General features: G+C 44.3%; 1 protein-coding gene across 1 annotated transcript in view; it reads right to left on the bottom strand.

Annotated features, from left to right (window-relative positions):
• Positions 1-596: 596 nt before the first annotated feature.
• EFR3A (EFR3 homolog A) overlaps positions 597-18,250 on the bottom strand; it is a 176,867-nt gene continuing 159,213 nt past the window's right edge. Inside the window, exons 20-24 of the mRNA XM_069731930.1 lie at positions 15,405-15,493; positions 14,547-14,592; positions 9,962-10,065; positions 5,265-5,314; positions 597-3,285 (exon numbers count right to left, since the gene is read on the bottom strand). Of these exons, the coding sequence (XP_069588031.1) occupies positions 3,180-3,285; positions 5,265-5,314; positions 9,962-10,065; positions 14,547-14,592; positions 15,405-15,493 (395 nt within the window). The 3' untranslated portion in view covers positions 597-3,179. The remainder of the gene's footprint in view (positions 3,286-5,264; positions 5,315-9,961; positions 10,066-14,546; positions 14,593-15,404; positions 15,494-18,250) is intronic.

Here is an 18,250-nt window from a genome sequence, read left to right as displayed (position 1 = left end):
AAAATTTTTTAAAAATTGGTGTTTAAAAAAAAAAAAAAAGCCTCATTTTCCGAGACCTGTAGCGTCTCAATTTTTCGGGATCTCGGGGCTGGGTCATTTTGCGCCCTGTGCTGACATTTTTATTGATACAATTTTGGGGTAGGTGCCATGAATTGATCGCCCGTTATTGCAATGTTGCGGCAACCAAAAAAAAAAACGTCATTCTGGCATTTTTATTTTCTTTGTTACTACGTTTATCGTTTGGATTAATTTAGTTTATATTTTGATAGATCGGACGTTTCTGAATGCAGCGGTATCCAATACGTGTATTTTTTTATTGTTTTATTTTGAATGAGGCAAAAGGGGGGCGTCATTGGAACTTGTATACTTTTTTTCATATCTTTTAAAACTTTTTTTTCCTACATTTTACTGGCTTCAATAGTCTCCTTAAATGGATTGCCAGTTATACTTTTTATAAAAAATCTTACAGTAATGATTGTGAAAGAAAAAAAAAAGAACGTATTCTGGCCATTTATGACCAAAAACTGTAATGTAACGTTTCAGATTACGATTAAAACAAAACCTTTAGCCCTAAGACAATAGGGAGGCCGCCCGCAAACAATACAAACATGATTTTATTAAAAAAAAAAGGTATGTAACTGAATGTAAAATTAGCAGTAATGAATGAACTTAAACCTGCAGCTAAAAACATGAGAAAAGAAAACAAAAAGAACCAAAGTAATGAATGTCAGAACTCCTCTACAAATATTTGGTAAAATTCAGGTACATTGAGACAATAAGTTAACCTTCAAGGACATGGGGTTCACATACTTATTTTTTTTTTAACAGTCGTTAAAGACTTTGGTAGTGTAAGATGTGAATAAACTAAAAGTATTCAAGATTTACATGAACTGTGATATCGTTACGTCGTGGAGAAACAACCGAGAACCCAACAAATAATCTAAAGAAAAAGTATCAAGAAAAATACCCAAAACTGTGTGTAAAGGAAACCTGGACTCGAAGTCTCTAGAAGTATTGCACATAACAATGAGAGGTCGAACAGCATGTTCCTTAACTTGGCAAAAAATATTGAAATTCTAAGTCTACTAACAAAGACCTTCGATCAGTGGAGACTTTTAGACGTGTTCGCTTTGGGCTGCTACAAAACAACAAACAACCTACCTCGAAAAATGCGGAGTCCCACATGAATGCTCGGTTTTGCAAACATTCCCCCCTCACAAAAAAACCCAAAACTTCAAAATCCCATAAATAAAAAAAAAAAAAAAAAAAAAATTATATACTTTACAGGTTTACTTGTGAAAGTCTATGCAGCCTGGAACTTCACGCCTTCCTTTAGCTGGCCACTGTCAACCATCGGCAACACAATGACTTTCCCGTCACATAACGAGGAAAGTGACACGTCGGGCCACGTGGTGGATGGAGACAAGTGGCTGTCAGAGGTCCTGGATCAAAGTTACACAAAAATTCTATATATTCGGAGGATGCAATCATGACTGAAGGGTTATCCCCATCTAGGCAAGGTGACTTACTGGTCGGTGGGGTCTGACTGCAGAGAACCCTCATTGTTCCCATGAAAGAGGCAATTAAATTAAAATGGAAGCGGTACCTGCCCTCAATTTTTTTTGTCCAGAAAAGGAAAAAAAAGTGTATTAAAGCCAAGAAACGCAGTCAGGACTCTCAACATGCCACGAGAGAGCCACAAGTCACCTTGCCTGCTGGTGAAATAGCGCTCAGTTATTATAAGCAGCCCATAGACAAGGAAGGCGCATGCACCGTAACTGCACAGGTCTAACGGAGCATTTCAGGGATCAGTTCTCGGGATCACTGGGGGGGGTCTCAAGAGGTCAGATCCACAGGAATCAGCAGGTTACCACCGATGCTGTGGACCAATCTGTTCTCTATGGCCAATTTCAGTTCCTGAGTCTCGTAGAGGCTGGTGCCCACAAGCAATCTACTGCCAAAAGTATAAAAGCGTAGGCGAGAGAAGTTGTATAGAGATAGTAGAAAATGCACAGAGGATAATAGAGCCTCTACCTAGCCATGAGAGCCTCTACCTAGCCAGGAGAGGGTCTACCTAGCCAGGAGAGCCTCTACCTAGACAGGAGAGCCTCTACCTAGACAGGAGAGCCTCTACCTAGACAGGAGAGCCTCTACCTAGACAGGAGAGCCTCTACCTAGACAGGAGAGCCTCTACCTAACCAGAAGAGTCTCTCCCTAACCAGAAGAGTCTCTCCCTAACCAGAAGAGTCTCTAGCTAACCAGAAGAGTCTCTCCCTAACCAGAAGAGTCTCTACCTAACCAGAAGAGTCTCTACCTAACCAGAAGAGTCTCTACCTAACCAGAAGAGTCTCTCGCTAGCCAGAAGAGTCTCTACCTAACTAGAAGAGTCTCTCGCTAACCAGAAGAGTCTCTCGCTAACTAGAACAGTCTGTCCCGAACCAGGAGAGTCTCTACCCAACCAAGAGAGCCTCACTCTCTACCTAACCAGGAGAGTCTCTACCTAACCAGAAGAGGATTACATAACCATCAGAGGCTCTACGTAAAAAGCAGAGGCATTTGATGCTACCCACACAACTGGGCCTCTTGATCTCCCTGTTGCTTTTGGTGGTAGACCCAGCTCCGATAATAACTGGAGGAATCCAATAAAGCCTCTGGTTTTGCGCACGGTCTGTCATCAAACCAATCACATTTGGGTGATGAAATCTCCCAGTTCCCTCTTTTATCAAAACAACTGTTTTGATCTCCATTGCCTTAGTGTATTTGTCCAAACCACTTCTCTTATATGACTCGGCATGAGACACATCCTCCTGAGCTCTCGCCTCTACATTCGGCATGCTGAAGCTATCCTGTGCAGGGCTACATGGGCAGCTGTACACTGCAGCCCCCCATTGCACCTGCACTTTATCACTTTATATAACCGCCGATGTCGCTCTAACAATTTGAACATACACAAAAGAACAAAAAAAAAAAACGGAATTACTCTTGGGTAACAAGTTACATTTCGGTATTTTTTGGAAACCATTAAATTCTATCAGATATTCCGATCCGCGTCCTTTGGCGACGTAACAGTATGAAGCTTCGCTTTGATTGGCTCTTGCAGCGATGATTACTGTGAAGCAACACAAATCCTAAAATACCATATGATACAGATGTCAGGATGATGGAGCAGAGGCCGCAGTTCAGTAGACGCAGAGATCGGGAAATTTCATCTCATATACTGGGACAGACTGATATTGGGCATGTCCAGCCGTGATGGTGATTGTCCCAGATGGGCTGGGGGGTGGCCTGAAACAGAAAAGTAAGGTTACCATTTTATATCCTAGAAGTTAATAATAAGAATATAACATACTTAGGTAAAAACCATCTACCTTGTCTACTAAAAAAAAAAGCAAACATTACTACATTAGCTTTACAAGTAGAGAAACATTTTGGCCACTAACTCACAAAGTGGACAATATAACTTAAAAGTACTTAGCCCTGGAGGATCCCCAGCCGGAGAACAATGATTATGTGCCAGAATGTGCATGATTTAAAAAACACTGCCATGCCACTGATATAACACCTCTATATACAGTAGATAACACAGGATCCACCATTCACAATAGGTGATGTCACAGCTCACCTCCTCCTGTACAATGACTGATATAACACCTCTATATACAGTAGATAACACAGGATCCACCATTCACAATAGGTGATGTCACAGCTCACCTCCTCCTGTACAATGACTGATATAACACCTCTATATACAGTAGATAACACAGGATCCACCATTCACAATAGGTGATATCACAGCTCACCTCCTCCTCCTGTACAATGACTGATAACACCTCTATATACAGTAGATAACACAGGAGCCACCATTCACAATAGGTGATGTCACAGCTCACCTCCTCCTCCTGTACAATGACCGATAACACCTCTATATACAGTAGATAACACAGGATCCACCATTCACAATAGGTGATGTCACAGCTCACCTCCTCCGCCTGTACAATGACCGATAACACCTCTGTATACAGTAGATAACACAGGATCCACCATTCACAATAGGTGTTGTCACAGCTCACCTCCTCCTCCTGTACAATGACCGATAACACCTCTATATACAGTAGATAACACAGGATCCACCATTCACAATAGGTGATGTCACAGCTCACCTCCTCCTCCTGTACAATGACCGATAACACCTCTATATACAGTAGATAACACAGGATCCATCATTCACAATAGGTGATGTCACAGCTCACCTCCTCCTCTTGTACAATGACTGATAACACCTCTATATACAGTAGATAACACAGGATCCACCATTCACAATAGGTGATGTCACAGCTCACCTCCTCCTCCTGTACAATGACTGATAACACCTCTATATACAGTAGATAACACAGGATCCACCATTCACAATAGGTGTTGTCACAGCTCACCTCCTCCTCCTGTACAATGACCGATAACACCTCTATATACAGTAGATAACACAGGATCCACCATTCACAATAGGTGATGTCACAGCTCACCTCCTCCTCCTGTACAATGACTGATAACACCTCTATATACAGTAGATAACACAGGATCCACCATTCACAATAGGTGATATCACAGCTCACCTCCTCCTCCTGTACAATGACTGATAACACCTCTATATACAGTAGATAACACAGGATCCACCATTCACAATAGGTGATATCACAGCTCACCACCTCCTCATCCCTTTAAATGACCTTTGCGCGCACACATTAGATGCTTCAGTAAAAAAGATATGGTCTGAGTCAGTATATTGCTAATACTGTGCATTTCCTGAAATAACATGAAGCATGAGCCTAAGAGAGCCCCAGTGACCAGTGTGTATTAAAATAGCAAGATTTCTATACATAATTTTTTTTTTAAACAGATTGGGATATTTAATTAAAAAAAAAAAACATTTACCAAGATTGAAAAAAAAAATACATTTAACATAACCCGGATTTAAACAGTAGGTAATTTAGTGAAGACACATTCCCTTTAATTATAAAAATGGTGGTGTTTTTATGAGACAGTTCACTTAGGTAGTTAGCTCGTAAGGCCCATTATGAGGGAGTTGTGTGTCCTGGTTTATCATCCTGATCTACAGCATCTCACCTTAGAAGTGTGTAATACCTTAATTCACCTGTGGGGGTGCTGCACTGAGCTGGCACACTTGCTGCTGGTACCCCAGGGGGCGTTTCCAGGAACACCCTGTAACCCGCTTAGTGTCTGAACAGCTCCAAAATGTAGTTCGTTACCTGATTGTCAGCTCCAGTATCTGCGCCAGCTTCTCATGCAGCAGGTTCGCCTGGAAATATGAAAAGAAATACAGAATAGAAGGGGGTTAACGGTTGGGCGCAGGCCGATAAGGTAAGCACGCGGCTCCTAGAGCTCACTATTAAAAAATATAGGGATTATGGGAGATCATGGCAGCCGAAGTGCGCTAAAACTACTAATATAAACCAAGAAAGCACCTGGCAGAAAATGAGCTGTTTAACCCTTTTAAGGACCAGGGGATTTTTTTATTTTTGCTCTTCACTTGCCTTTTTTTTTTTTTAGAGTCATAACTTTTTTTCTTTAAATTATTATTTTTCCATCGATATGGCCGCACGAGAGCTGGCTTTTATGTGAGACGTGTTGTAGTTTTGAATGATGACATTTATATTACCATACAATGTACTGAAGAACGGCCCCAAAAAAAAATTCCAGGTGTGGTCGAAAAAAAATAAACAATTTTCACATTTTTTTGGGGGGGGAGGGGGGCTGTTTTATGGTGTTTATTACACGGTAAAAATGGATTTGTTTGTTCGTGTGATGAGCTGACGCTTTTATTAATAATTGTGTGCACCTATGATGCTTTAAATACGGATTTTAATTAACCCCTTTACCCCCAAGGGTGGTTTGCACGTTAATGACCGGGCCAATTTTTAGAATTCTGACCACTGTCCCTTTATGAGGTTATAACTCTGGAACGCTTCAACGGATCCTGGTGATTCTGACATTGTTTTCTCGTGACATATTGTACTTCATGATAGTGGTAAAATTTCTTTGATAGTACCTGCGTTTATTTGTGAAAAAAAAAATGGAAATTTGGCGAAAATTATGAAAATTTCACAATTTTCCAACTTTGAATTTTTATGCAATTAAATCACAGAGATATGTCACACAAAATACTTAATAAGTAACATTTCCCACATGTCTACTTTACATCAGCACAATTTTGGAACCAAAATTTTTTTTTGTTAGGGAGTTATAAGGGTTAAAAGTTGACCAGCAATTTCTCATTTTTACAACACCATTTTTTTTTTTAGGGACCACATCTCATTTGAAGTCATTTTGAGGGGTCTATATGATAGAAAATACCCAAGTATGACACCATTCTAAAAACTGCACCCCTCAAGGTGCTCAAAACCATATTCAAGAAGTTTATTAACCCTTCTGGTGCTTCACAGGAATTTTTGGAATGTTTAAATAAAAATGAACATTTAACTTTTTTTCACAAAAAATTTACTTCAGCTCCAATTTGTTTTATTTTACCAAGGGTAACAGGAGAAAATGGACCCCAAAAGTTGTTGTACAATTTGTCCTGAGTACGCTGATACCCCATATGTGGGGGAAAACCACTGTTTGGGCGCATGGGAGAGCTCGGATGGGAAGGAGCGCCGTTTGACTTTTCAATGCAAAATTGACAGGAATTGAGATGGGACGCCATGTTGCGTTTGGAGAGCCACTGATGTGCCTAAACATTGAAACCCCCCACAAGTGACACCATTGTGGAAAGTAGACCCCCTAAGGAACTTATCTGGATGTGTGGTGAGCACTTTGACCCACCAAGGGCTTCACAGAAGTTTATAATGCAGAGCCGTAAAAATAAAACAAAAATTTTTTCCCACAAAAATTATTTTTTTAGCCACCAGTTTTGTATTTTCCCGAGGATAACAGGAGAAATTGGACCCCAAAATTTGTTGTCCAATTTGTCCTGAGTGCGCTGATACCCCATAAGTGGGGGGAAACCACTGTTTGGGCGCATGGGAGGGCTCGGAAGGGAAGGAGCTCCATTTGGAATGCAGACTTAGATGGAATGGTCTGCAGGTGTCACATTGCGTTTGCAGAGCCCCTAATGTACCTAAACAGTAGAAACCCCCCACAAGTGACACCATTTTGGAAACTAGACCCCCTAAGGAACTCATCTAGATGTGTTGTTAGAACTTTGAACCCCCAAGTGTTACACTACAGTTTATAACGCAGAGCCGTGAAAATAAAAAATCTTTTTTTTTTCCCACAAAAATTATATTTTAGCCCCCAGTTTTGTATTTTCCCAAAGGTAACAGGAGAAATTGGACCCCAAAAGTTGTTGTCCTATTTGTCCTGAGTACGCTGATACCCCATATGTTGGGGTAAACCCCTGTTTGGGCACACGGGAGAGCTCGGAAGGGAAGGAGCATTGTTTTACTTTTTCAACGCAGAATTGGCTGGAATGGAGATCGGACGCCATGTCGTGTTTGGAGAGCCCCTGATGTGCCTAAACAGTGGAAACCCCCCAATTATAACTGAAACCCTAATCCAAACACACCCCTAACCCTAATCCCAACAGTAACCCTAACCACACCTCTAACCCAGACACACCCCTAACCCTAATCCCAACCCTATTCCCAACTGTAAATGTAATCTAAACCCTAACTTTAGCCCCAACTCTAACTGTAGCCCCAGCCCTAACCCTAACCCTAGCCCTAACCCTAGCCCAAACCCTAGCCCAAACCCTAACGGGAAAATGGAAATAAATACATTTTTTTAATTTTTCCCTAACTAAAGAAGTGATGAAGGGGGGTTTGATTTACTTTTATAGCGGGTTTTTTAGCGGATTTTTATGATTGACAGCCGTCACACACTGAAAGACGCTTTTTATTGCAAAAAATATTTTTTGCGTTACCACATTTTGAGAGCTATAATTTTTCCATATTTTGGTCCACAGAGTCATGTGAGGTCTTGTTTTTTGCCGGACGAGTTGACGTTTTTATTGGTAACTTTTTCGGGCACGTGACATTTTTTGATCGCTTTTTATTCCGATTTTTGTGAGGAAGAATGACCAAAAACCAGCTATTCATGAATTTCTTTTGGGGGAGGCGTTTATACCGTTCCGCGTTTGGTAAAATTGATAAAGCAGTTTTATTCATCGGGTCAGTACGATTACAGCGACACCTCATTTATATAATTTTTTTATGTTTTGGCGCTTTTATACAATAAAAACTATTTTACAGAAAAAATAATTATTTTTGCATCGCTTTATTCTCAGGACTATAACTTTTTTATTTTTTTGCTGATGATGCTGTATGGCGGCTCGTTTTTTGCGGGATAAGATGACGTTTTCAGCGGTACCATGGTTATTTATATCTGTCTTTTTGATCGCGTGTTATTCCACTTTTTGTTCAGCGGTATGATAATAAAGCGTTGTTTTTTGCCTCGTTTTTTTTTTTTCTTACGGTGTTTACTGAAGGGGTTAACTAGTGGGCTAGTTTTATGGGTTGGGTCGTTACGGACGCGGCGATACTAAATATGTGTACTTTTATTGTTTTTTTTTTTATTTATTTAGATGAAGAAATGTATTTATGGCAATAATATTTTTTTTTTTTTTCATTACTTAGGAATATTTTTTTTTATTTTTTTTTTTACACATTTGGAAATTTTTTTTAAACTATTTTATTTTGTCCCAGAGGGGGACATCACAGATCAATGATCTGACAGTTTGCATAGCACTCTGTCAGATCACTGATCTGACTTACAGTGCTGCAGGCTTCACAGTGCCTGCTCTGAGCAGGCTCTGTGAAGCCACCTCCCTCCCTGCAGGACCCGGATCCGCGGCCATCTTGGATCCGGGGCTGAAGGGAGCAGGGAGGGAGGGAGATAAGACCCTCGCAGCAACGCGATCACATCGCGTTGCTGCGGGGGGCTCAGGGAAGCCCGCAGGGAGCCCCCTCCCTGCGGGAAGCTTCCCTGTACCGCCGGCACATCGCGATCATCTTTGATCGCAGTGTGCCAGGGGTTAATGTGCCGGGGGCGGTCCGTGACCGCTCCTGGCACATAGTGCCGGATGTCAGCTGCGATAAACAGCTGACACCCGGCCGCGATCGGCGGCGCTCCCCCCGTGAGCGCTGCCGATCGCATATGACGTACTATCCCGTCGGTGGTCATAGGGGCCCACCCCACCTCGACGGGATAGTACGTCTAATGTCAGAAAGGGGTTAAAAGAAGCCTTAAGAGGGGAGGTGACAAAAAAAAAAAAAAAAACAACTCCAGAAATTACATTTTATCTCTTTGCAGCGTTTAGCGGATTCCATTAATACCACGTTTTTAATAGATGCGACTTTTACTAAAGCAGCATTACCAAATATATTCCCCCCCCCCTTTTTATTTTTCATGGGGGAAAAGCGAAATGATTTTTATATTTTTTGCAATTTTCAGTATTTTTTTGTGCCTTTTTTATTTACATTATTTTTTTGATCCCCTCAGGGAACTTGAATCTGAGATTAGAGTATATAGTCAAAATTTCGGTCTCCTATGGATCTTGGCCTACAGCAGAGCGAGGTAACAGCAGCGGGGGTCTTCAGCAGACCCCTGGCTGCTACAGTGACACATTAATCCCCTGCGATCGTGTCACAGGGGTCCAATGGGAGTCGATGCGCGTATGCATAGGATAGAATTCTGTTTAAATGCCGCTATTTGGTCTAAAATAAATGATAGGGACAGTTTTATAAAAAACAAACAAAAGCAAAACAAAAACAAAACACAAACAAAACCCACAAGGGAATAAATCCAACACCCATAATGGACGCAGCGCTATTGGGTCCAGGACTCGATTATCACACTGGTACTTATTTTAACGAAGTATAAAACAGCATAATTCCCGGGGGGCTGTACACGGAGCTTCAGGGGTCTGATGCTACCGGTAAGAACTCACTTTAGATTCACACTGTGCAGCGATCTCTTCAAATGGCGCCTTCTGGAACTTTTCTATGACCTGACGTCTCTTCTCTTTCTCCTGCTCTTCCATGCCAGTGTTGTCTGTTTGTTGGAATTAGAACAAAAATAAACAAAAATATTCCAAAGTACTTGTATTACTTACAGACTAAGATGCACATTAGCAGTTTATTGTCAATCTTTGAAGGGTAGGCGCTCCTTTTTAAGGAAAACACATTTTAGTTACAGTTCTGTGCACTTGGAGTGGCGGAGTTCTGCATTACTATTTTAACTATTATTTCTTTAGATAGATGAAAGGGATAATGTGGAAATGGTCCGCGCTGCCAACTAAATGAAGGTCCAAAGTGGTTCACATAAAGAATAGTGGTTTATTCAATGCGTTTCAAAGTCTGAATGACGACTTCACCAGGAATAAATACCTATTAATAACTATTCTTTCTTTGAAATGTCTGCTTGTGAAGCTGCAGGTTCAGAGCTCAGAAGGTGTACCCTGCATCCACCAGTTCAGAGCTCTGCAGGTGTGCCCGGCATCTCCAGGTTCAGAGATCAGCAGGTGTACCCTGCATCCACCAGTTCAGAGCTCTGCAGGTATGCCCGGCATCTCCAGGTTCAGAGATCAGCAGGTGTACCCTGCATCCACCAGTTCAGAGCTCTGCAGGTGTACCCTGCATCCACCAGTTCAGAGCTCTGCAGGTGTACCCTGCATCCACCAGTTCAGAGCTCTGCAGGTGTACCCTGCATCCACCAGTTCAGAGCTCTGCAGGTGTACCCTGCATCCACCAGTTCAGAGCTCTGCAGGTGTGCCCGGCATCTCCAGGTTCAGAGATCAGCAGGTGTACCCTGCATCCACCAGTTCAGAGCTCTGCAGGTGTACCCTGCATCCACCAGTTCAGAGCTCTGCAGGTGTGCCCGGCATCTCCAGGTTCAGAGATCAGCAGGTGTGTCGGCATCTCCAGGTTCAGAGATCAGCTGGTGTGCCCGGCATCTCCAGGTTCAGAGATCAGCAGGTACGCCCGGCATCTCCAGGTTCAGAGATCAGCAGGTGTGCCCGGCATCTCCAGGTTCAGAGATCAGCAGGTGTGCCCGGCATCTCCAGGTTCAGAGATCAGCAGGTGTGCCCGGCATCTCCAGGTACAGAGATCAGCAGGTGTGCCCGGCATCTCCAGGTTCAGAGATGAGCAGGTGTGCCCGGCATCTCCAGGTTCAGAGATCAGCAGGTGTACCCTGCATCCACCAGTTCAGAGCTCTGCAGGTGTACCCTGCATCCACCAGTTCAGAGCTCTGCAGGTGTGCCCGGCATCTCCAGGTTCAGAGATCAGCAGGTGTGCCCGGCATCTCCAGGTTCAGAGATCAGCAGGTGTACCCTGCATCCACCAGTTCAGAGCTCTGCAGGTGTACCCTGCATCCACCAGTTCAGAGCTCTGCAGGTGTGCCCGGCATCTCCAGGTTCAGAGATCAGCAGGTGTGTTGGCATCTCCAGGTTCAGAGATCAGCAGGTGTGCCGGCATCTCCAGGTTCAGAGATCAGCAGGTACGCCCGGCATCTCCAGGTTCAGAGATCAGCAGGTGTGCCCGGCATCTCCAGGTTCAGAGATCAGCAGGTGTGCCCGGCATCTCCAGGTACAGAGATCAGCAGGTGTGCCCGGCATCTCCAGGTTCAGAGCTCAGCAGGTGTGCCCGGCATCTCCAGGTTCAGAGATCAGCAGGTGTGCTCGGCATCTCCAGGTTCAGAGCTCAGCAGGTGTGCCCGGCATCTCCAGGATCAGAGATCAGCAGGTGTGCCCGGCATCTCCAGGTTCAGAGCTCAGCAGGTGTGCTCTGCATCTCCAGGTACAGAGCTCGGAAGGTGTGCTCTGCATCTCCAGGTACAGAGCTCAGGTGGTGTGCCGGGCATCTCCAGGTACAGAGATCAGCATGTGTGCCCGGCATCTCCAGGTTCAGAGCTCAGCAGGTGTGCCCGGCATCTCCAGGTTCAGAGATCAGTAGGTGTGCTCTGCATCTCCAGGTACAGAGCTCAGCAGGTGTCCCGGGCATCTCCAGGGTCAGAGATCAGCAGGTACGCCCTGCATCTCCAGGTTCAGAGATCAGCAGGTACGCCCTGCATCTCCAGGTACAGAGATCAGCAGGTACGCCCTGCATCTCCAGGTTCAGAGATCAGCAGGTACGCCCTGCATCTCCAGGTACAGAGATCAGCAGGTGTGCCCGGCATCTCCAGGTTCAGAGATCAGCAGGTGTGCCCGGCATCTCCAGGTTCAGAGCTCAGCAGGTGTGCCCGGCATCTCCAGGATCAGAGCTCAGCAGGTGTGCCCGGCATCTCCAGGTTCAGAGATCAGCAGGTGTGCCCGGCATCTCCAGGTTCAGAGCTCAGCAGGTGTGCCCGGCATCTCCAGGTTCAGAGATCAGCAGGTGTACCCGGCATCTCCAGGTTCAGAGCTCAGCAGGTGTTCCTTGCATCTCCAGGGTCAGAGATCAGCAGGTGTGCCGGGCATCTCCAGGTTCAGAGATCAGCAGGTGTGCCGGGCATCTCCAGGTTCAGAGATCAGCAGGTACGCCCTGCATCTCCAGGCTCAGAGCTCAGCAGGTGTGCCCGGCATGTACAGGCTCAGAGCTCAGCAGGCGTGCTCTGCATCTACAGATTCAGAGCTCATCAGGTGTACCCTGCATATCTGCAGGTTCAGAGCTTAGCAGCTTTGCTCTGCATCTACAGGCTCAGAGCTCAGCAGGTTTGCTCTGCATCTACAGATTCAGAGCTCAGCAGGTGTGCCCAGCATCTAAAGGTACCTTCACACTAAACGAAGCTGCAGCGATCCAGACAACGATCCGGATCGCTGCAGCGTCGCTGTTTGGTCGCTGGAGAGCTGTCACACAGACCGCTCTCCAGCGACCAACGATGCCGGTAACCAGAGTAAACATCGGGTTACTAAGCGCAGGGCCGCGCTTAGTAACCCGATGTTTACCCTGGTTACCATCATAAAAGTAAAAAAAACAAACACTACATACTTTTTCAGCTGTCTGTCCCCGGCGCTCTGCTTCCTGCACTGGCTGTGAGCGCCGGTCAGCCGGAAAGCAGAGCGGTGACGTCACCGCTCTGCTTTCCGGCCGCTGTGCTCACAGTGAGTACAGAGAAGCACAGCGCCGGGGACAGACAGCTGAAGGTAAGTATGTAGTGTTTGTTTTTTTTTACTTTTAGGATGGTAACCAGGGTAAACATCGGGTTACTAAGCGCGGCCCTGCGCTTAGTAACCTGATGTTTACCCTGGTTACCAGTGAAGACATCGCTGATTCGGCGTCACACACGCCGATTCAGCGATGTCAGCGGGAGATCCAGCGACCAAATAAAGTTTTGGCCTTCTAGCCCTGACCAACGACATCACAGCAGGATTCTGATCGCTGCTGCGTGTCACACTGAACGATATCGCTAGCAAGGACGCTGCAACGTCACGGATCGCTAGCGATATCGTTTAGTGTGAAGGTACCTTTAGGCACAGAGCTCATCATGTGTACCCTGCATATCTTAAGGTTCAGAGCTCAGGAGGTTTGCTCTGTATCTACAGGTTCAGAGCTCGGCAGGCGTACCCTGCATGTGCAGGTTCAGAGCTCGGCAGGCGTACCCTGCATGTGCAGGTTCAGAGCTCGGCAGGCGTACCCTGCATGTGCAGGTTCAGAGCTCAGCAGGCGTACCCTGCATGTGCAGGTTCAGAGCTCAGCAGGCGTACTCTGCATGTGCAGGTTCAGAGCTCAGCAGGCGTACCCTGCATGTGCAGGTTCAGAGCTCAGCAGGCGTACCCTGCATGTGCAGGTTCAGAGCTCAGCAGGCGTACCCTGCATGTGCAGGTTCAGAGCTCAGCAGGCGTACCCTGCATGTGCAGGTTCAGAGCTCAGAATGTGCTACTTGCTGGTGAAGCTGCTGGTTCATAGTTCACTGGATGTTCCATGTGAAGCTAATTTTTTTCTCTTGTTCCTTATCCTTAGAGGGTAGAATGAAGCAGTTTGTTTGCAGTCTGTAATTATTGAGACACACAGACATGCATGGAAGCTGAATACACACAAACGGTAGTATATTTTTAATGGAGTCTATAGGAAAGGTTATTTCATTTTGCATTTTAGCTGAATTGGAACAATAAAAAAATGGATAAATGCAAAAGTAGGCAAAGTTATAGCTGTGTTCAGAAATAATCCAGAAACCTATGTGTCAATCAAAGACCTGGACAGATTTATAACCCTTGAAAGTAAACAAATGTTCCTATTAAATGACAGACAGTGGAGATCTTGAACACTGTACTGCAGATATCCCCCATAAACAGCTGATTTTGGAGGCAACCAGATAGATGGATGTCCATAACATATATGTTCGCCAGGTGAGAAGCTGCTCTTGGTTCTGTTACAGATGGACTATCATACTGCTAAAGTGATGGGTAACCGACCAGACATTTCCTACATATGAACTTGAAGACGTCGTGAAGTAGTGAAGCACATGGAAGAGGCTCATGTTTACAAGACCATTTATGACCCAAGTGGAGGAGGAAATGAGAATAAGCAACACGACCGTAATACGACGCCTCTTACCAATCGCTTTCTTCAGGGATTCAAATGTGATCTCTTCAGTGTTCACCTACAACAAAAACGGAAGAGAAAAGATGGACAATGTTTTAGCAATAGTTAACAACAATAGGAAATTGAACAGACAAAATGTGACGGCTAAAGCCGATCAGGTGCTCCGATCCCGCCAGAAGATGTCAGGAGACCGGCAGGGGACACAGAACCTTGTGCAAAGGAGCGGCGAAGGTCCAGGAGTAGAGAAGGTTTTTTTTTTTTTCTTATTACACCACCCCAGAGACATTATTATTATTTTTTTTTTTGCTGTTGGGGCATAGACGCAATTTACTTACTAACTAGTAGACCTCAGATTGCGAAGACGAAGAGATTGTGGTGCTTGGTCGAGGGGTGAGGTGCTATGTGACCCCTCAAGGCCATGTCTATGAGCTGTGCGGCTAACCATGGCATGGGACTGGCATAATGAAATGACTGGGGCTCTCTCCAATTTGTGTATGATTAGGGCAGTGTTCCCCAACTCCGGTCCTCAAGAGCCACCAACAGGTCATGTCTTCAGGATCTCCTTAGTATTGCACAGGTGATGAAATTATTGCCTGTGCAGGTGATGCAATTATCACCTGTGCAATACTAAGGAAATCCTGAAAACATGACCTGTTGGTGGCTCTTGAGGACCAGAGTTGGGGGGAACACTTGATTAGGTCCTTCGACTACCACCGATAATCAAAGATTTCTACCTTTGGAGAAGCATTGATGGCAGAGATCTTCTCAGTCTTCTCGCCAATCATGTCAATTTCAGAGAAGACTCTGCCCTTCCGAATTATCAGGGAACAACAGAATACGGCATATGGTAAGAATGAGATGAGAACTTACCTTGTCCTCTGTGCTACTTCCAGTCAGCATGTCCACTTGGATGGATATGGTGTCCACTATGCTCTTCCTTCTAGAAAGTCTGTCTTCATCTACAGAAACAGCATAATCTTAGCCTGGCATGGCATTCGTAAGGCCCTTGTTACTGTCTTAATTTAGGAGAGTCTCGTTACTCTCTGGAACTAGAAGACCCCGGAAGTTTTGCTAAAGCAATTGTCCAATAGATCTTATTGTTGAAGTCCGATCATTGGTGCTGCTCAAATTCTGATAACTAAAAATCTGACACAATGGCCCATATTTATTGGAGTGTTTTTTTACACTTCAAAAAACGGACTGTCCTAGAGATAACTAAGTTACTCAGTGGTGTAGATGTATACGGCACAAGGCGATGTTCTTGTATAGTACATAGGACATCACCACTGCAGCTCTATATACAAACTCTTGCGGAGGCACAAGTAACACTAATTGTGTTAGTGAACCAGGAAGGCTTCCAACAATAGAAGTGTTAATAGTTTATTTCTAGCAATTAACAAAATGAAAAGTGAATGAACAAAAGAAATCTAAATCCCATTAATATTAAGAAATCTAAATCCCGTTAATATTTGGTGACTGCACTTTGCAAAAATCAAGATCTTGGAGAACTAATCCTAAATGTTCTGTGGATGTCACTTGTGCAGATCCTTCTGTCACTTCATGATACCCCAGACAGACTGGATGATGCGATATCAGGGCTGTGCGGGACCGATTCATCACATCCAGGACTCATCGTTCTTAATGACATTGGCGGGATGTTGGGGGTTGTTGTTCTGCTGCAAAATAAATTTGGAGCCAGATGCCTCACTGATGGTATTCCATGATGGATCAGTATCTGCCTGTATTTCTCACCATTGATCCTGACCAAATCCCCAATCCCATTTGCTGAAATGCAGCTCCAAATTTGCTGGACCCTCCATCGTGCTTTAGTGTTCCTGCAGACCCTCATTATTGTGCCGCTCTCCAGCCCTTCGGTGAACAAACTGCCTTCTGTTACAGCCAAATATTTTGCACTTTGACTCATCAGACCAGAACACATGCACCAATTCCTATGTTTTTAAGCATAGTTGAGTCACGTGTCCTTGCTTCCATATCGATGGTATGGTTTATGGCTGCAACTCATCCAGGAAGACCACTTCTAGCCAGACTTCTCGGAACAGTAGCTGGATCCCACTAGTTGCTGCCAGTTCTGAGTTTATGGCACTACTGGACATCTTCAGATTTTGAAGGGAAATAAGTCATGTGTCTTTCACTAGCTGCACTAAGTTTCCTTGGCCAATCACTACGTCTATAGTCCTTAGCGTTGCTCATTTCCTGGTGCCTCTTGAAAAGAGCTTGAGCAACACATCTGGGCACCCCAGTCTGCTTTGGAATCTTTCCCTGGGAGACTCCTTGCTGATGCAGTATAACTACCTGGTCTCTGTGCTCACTCTTGCCTTGGTGCATTACCACTGACATGAAACCATCTTCTCACATTTGTAGCAGAGTTTGTGTCTCAGTTTTAAGCTTCCTACACAGCGGTTTCTATTTCAGGTAATGGCTGTGTCACAATCTATATATGAAAATGATGATTGTTACCACCTGCGTGGTAAAATTATTACTCATACACTTGAGTAAAATCCTACAAAATCTCAAGCTTTGTGCAAGTGTACTGAGAAGATCTGCTGCTGTTTTGAAGGCAAATGGAGGTCACCAAATATTGATGTGATGTAGATTTCTCTTATTTTTTTTTAGTATTTTTTAGTATTTCTTTTTCTTTATACATTTACAAAGTGTGTGGTTTAGTATATATATATGTCATCTTTTTGGGCCATTTTATACTAAATGGCCCAAAATTTATTAAAAAGAAAAAACAAAAACAGAATCGGATTCCTTTAACCTTGCAGCTTCCTGACCTCATGACCTCTATTCCGCTACAAGACGCGAGATAAGTTTTTGGCTAGTCAGTCACCATACAGCACTACCGTTATGGCTATGTTATATACACTAACACAGTCTACGGATCTCCAGAAAACAGGGACATGGCTAATATTCTAAGAGTCTAAAGGACACAAGCGAGCACGTAACATATAGTGCATCGTATACAGGCGCTGGGAAGGATAGCGCTACGTTAGGTCACCCTAAGGGGCTCAGACAGATCTTTACCTTTTGGACTCTTACGTAACTTTTTGACTGATGGGAACAGAGCTACATTGAGAAGAGAAAACGTTGGCTTGTCAAAGAGGAGGTTAGGAGGTTAATGGCTGCACTGTTCACTGTAGAGGTCATGATCCAAAAAAATGATGGTCCCAGAGTCACTATCAAATCCGCAGCCGGTGCTACAATGAGCTTGTGTGTCCAGTGGGTGGAGTCACATTAGGATTGGCTGCATAAATGCAAAGCGTACTGACCATCCTGGTACATAACCTCCAAGGTCAACAGCAGCTCCACAAAACATCATCAGATCAAGGAATAAAAACAAGAAGCAGATAACATGCACACACTCGTGTATACCATACTCATCCATACATATCACTGTGCAGTTGGTTTTCTAACATTAATATTCCACTTTATACATTTGCAGGTGTCCACCAAATGTATGATCACTATTTTACAGTTCACATATTGAGAAACTTTGTAAATACGTTCCATAGCTTATCCTGTACTAATCCAGAATTACACCGCCCAGAGCTGCACTCATTACATTACTTATACTGAGTTACATCCTGTATTATACTCCAGAGCTGCACTCACTATTCTGCTGGTGCAGTCACTGTGTGCATACATTACATTACTGATCCTGAGTTACATCCTGTATTATACTCCAGAGCTGCACT

Source organism: Ranitomeya imitator, chromosome 6 (assembly GCF_032444005.1).
Source record: "Ranitomeya imitator isolate aRanImi1 chromosome 6, aRanImi1.pri, whole genome shotgun sequence".
NCBI lineage: Eukaryota > Metazoa > Chordata > Amphibia > Anura > Dendrobatidae > Ranitomeya > Ranitomeya imitator.
This window is presented reverse-complemented; position numbering and strand designations above follow the sequence as displayed.